Source organism: Camelus ferus, chromosome 10 (genome assembly GCF_009834535.1).
Source record: "Camelus ferus isolate YT-003-E chromosome 10, BCGSAC_Cfer_1.0, whole genome shotgun sequence".
Classification (NCBI taxonomy): domain Eukaryota; kingdom Metazoa; phylum Chordata; class Mammalia; order Artiodactyla; family Camelidae; genus Camelus; species Camelus ferus.
In genome coordinates, this window is record NC_045705.1 from 55,385,212 (window position 1) to 55,388,730 (window position 3,519).

The 3,519-nt window shown below is 38.8% G+C and overlaps 1 protein-coding gene across 1 annotated transcript; it reads right to left on the reverse strand.

Annotated features, from left to right (window-relative positions):
- Positions 1-201: 201 nt before the first annotated feature.
- Positions 202-1,130, reverse strand: LOC102516713 (olfactory receptor 52E4). Its single transcript, XM_014560095.2, is given in 2 exon segments — positions 202-1,073; positions 1,076-1,130. Coding segments are annotated over 2 exon segments (927 nt in total).
- Positions 1,131-3,519: the final 2,389 nt, after the last annotated feature.

Below are 3,519 nucleotides of genomic sequence, written 5' to 3' on the forward strand. Positions count from 1 at the left end.
CCTTTTCCTTTGTCCAGTTACATGGGGTAGGTGAGCAGAGTGGGCAGAAATAATAGCTTTGCTTAATCTGTTAATCCTAACCCATTTCAAACAAAAATGAAAAATCTGACAAGTACTATCTACACAACAAAAGACTTGAGAGTTCAGATTATTAAAATTTGAGTAGTATGTGGATATGTTCCCAGTCATTTCACAGAATTATTATTTTTGTTCAAATATCTTTATAACCTGCTCTTGTATTTGCTTGGTCCTGACTCCACAGATGACTGGGTTAAGGGCAGGTGGGACAACCATGTATAGATTAGCGAAAAGAATGTGGATATATCGGGGAATGTTACGACCAAAGCGGTGTGTCATGAAAGAAAAAAGGGCTGGTGTGTAAAAGCACAGCATGACACAGACATGAGAACCACAAGTATTGAGAGCCTTCAGTCAGGCATCCTGAGAGGGAAGACAGAAAACAGCTTGGAGGATCAGCACGAAAGAAGAGGCAATTAGAATCACATCTACAATGATATTAGATATCACCATGAGCCCATAGATAACGTTGACCTTGATGGGTGCACAGGCCAAGTGGGCAAGACTCATGTGCTTACAGTATGTATGAGGAATGATGTAATGCCCACAGAAGGGCAGGCTCAGAATGAGAAACACAAATGGAGTCACAAGAATTAAATTTCTTCCAACAACAGAGGCTAAAATGCTGATGGTTTTATTGGTGAGGATCATGGTGTACTGGAGAGGGTTGCAGATGGCAACAAAGCAGTCATAAGCCATGGCCACCAGTAGAACAGTCTCCATGCCTGTAAACATGTGGGTAAAGAACATCTGAGCCAAGCAGCCCCCAAAGCTGATCTCTTGGAGGTTGAACCAGAAGATGCCTAGCATTTTGGGGATGGTGGAGGTGGACAGGCCCAGATCAATCATAGACAACATGACCAGGAAGTAGAACATGGGCTGGTGGAGACGATGTTCAGTCCTGATCACGTAGAGAATGGTGATGTTCCCCACCAGGGCAACCAGATACACAATACAGAATGGAAAAGCAATCCAGATATGCACAGTTTCCAGTACTGTATTCCTAGCAGGTGAAAGAAGGGTGGATGGAACTGGGTGTCATTGATAGACATTCTCCTGGAGGTGTCATTGAATTCCTATTAAGAAGTAGGATCTTAACTCTTTCTTATCAGAGTCCTAGAAATCAGTACACTGGAGGTAATGGTAGTAGTTAATTTAGAAATATTAGAGAGTCTCCTCTTTCCAGAAAGTAATTGAGCAACTTTCTCAACACAAGTTATTGTTCTGAGATTCATCACAAGCAATACTGTTTGTGGCTTTTATTTTGTGTAATGTGAGATCTTTGAAGAACTGTCAATTTTCACAAAGGAGTATATACTTACATTTTATCTCATTCCCTTCCATCCCTTTTCCAAGTGGCTCTTTAGTTAATTTTTTTTTTTTTAAATTTACAATGCCCAATGGTTCTCAAAGTGTGCTCTGGTTTTAAAGAGTCCTAAGTCAAAATGAGAACTGCTGATTTATACCACTGTTTGTGTTTTGATATAAATGTAGGGATTAGCCTCATGGATCTGGTGCAGTCACTAGGTAAAAGGGAACTTAAACAGATAGTCTCAGAATTTTCCTTATTCTATTTATACTAAAACACCATTGCTATTTTTGAGGCTTGCTAATCTTATGGAAAGGCATGGTTTCCAATCCCATACCTCCAGGCTCCTGTGTATTCTGTGATTCCCCTGAAGTTCTTACAGTAAATTGCCTTTTGCTTATCAGCTAAATCATGTTCATCATCCTTACAACTTACAAAATTACTAATTAACATGCAAAATTACACCCCTATCCTGAAATGATGCCTAGCTTCAGGTAGAAATAGATCAAATATCTAGCAATTTTAAGTGGCGCTAAAATTAAAGTGTAGTAAATGAATCTTCCCTGATCCCTTAAAGTAATAAAGAAGAAAAATTTTTTTCTGTTAGCTTTTGGTGTCCTCTAGGATATTGTACAGTTTTGCAGCATCTAATATAACATGCCTTTATTTATCTATCTATTCTCTACCAACAGAAACGCTGCTACTGGTGGTAAAGAACCAGGGGATATGCCTTTTAATATCCTTAACATTGCCATATGAAGATATGGTTCCCAGTTTTTAAGAATTTAGCTGTTGAACAGAGCCATAATTTGTATATGTGAATGTTTTAAGTATTTTCATGTGTGTGTGAGAGTGTGTGTGTGTATGTGTGTGTGTGTGTGTGAGAGAGAGAGAGAAAGAAATTCTGCATGTCACTCATTGACATATCACTGTTTTCTCACCTGCAGTTGTCTGCTCCAATCCCATATCCTCTGTTGTGTTCTTTTGTGGATAGAATGGAGAATAGTACTTTGGATAACTTTTCAGCAAAGTGGAGGCTACTTACCCCTTCTCTCCTCATTTACCTCTTTTCCTCCTCTCTGTAGTATTTCATTTCCTCTGTCTGTGTATCCTTACCTTTCTAATATTTTCTCTCCCAGTCCTAACTTTGAACAATATCACAGTATAAGCCTTTGTGCTAAAGATGGTGACTGGAGCCCCTTCAAGCCCCTGGGACACAAGTCTGTTCTGTCACATGGAAGAAAACTTTATAGTGAGTGAGGGCTTTTCTAAGTCTAGGCATATCCCAGAATCCCTGAGCTTAGCCTTCAAAATCCTCTGGGCATAAACATGGGGTCATGGGTCATTAAATCCATCTAACTCCGTTCTTCTCTACTACATCTGCAGAGAAACATCACCACATCAAATATACCTCCTTAGCTCAAGGGAGAGGATGTCTCATGAGCTACTAGGAAGGAAAATATTAAAGAGTGAGAGGAGTCTTTAATATATAGGAGATAATATTGACTTTGCTTCCTTCAGAAGGCTTGAAAGTATTTAGGTTTATTTTAGACCATTAAGTCTTCAAAGTGTGACTTCTTAACTATCCTTAGCAACTCTTCTACTGTTTTTAATATAAATATGTGCATCCTGATGCAGTATGGCATTGTTACAAATGTGGCTTCTAAAGATGAAGAAGATCCTTGAAACAGACACATTATAATCTGTGGCACCAACTCTGTTTTTTGGCAGTGTTCATACCTGTAGATAATAGTATCAAGTTTCTTCCAACCCAGTAAGACTCTCCTTCCCAGATCATAACTAGTGGTAAACAGATAAATATTTGGAGAGGGGTTTTCCTGTGTTTCAGCTCTTTGGGAAGAGGGTGAAAGAAACTCCACAATCTCCCTCCTGAGAAAACAGAATCCAATTAGACCTCAAAGTCTAATTTTTCATAGTCTTCTCTCCTGCATGATTATGGAGTTGACCTGAGAGTACCAGGACATGTCATAGGACGTGGCTTTCCTGAGTGCAAAGAGAAAAATACTGAGGGAAAATTGAATACATTAGACAATAAGTTTTTATTTTTTATCTTCTAAGTTCAGAAAATTTTGAGTTATTATGATAGTGGTGATAATGTTGTCTGTGGTCCA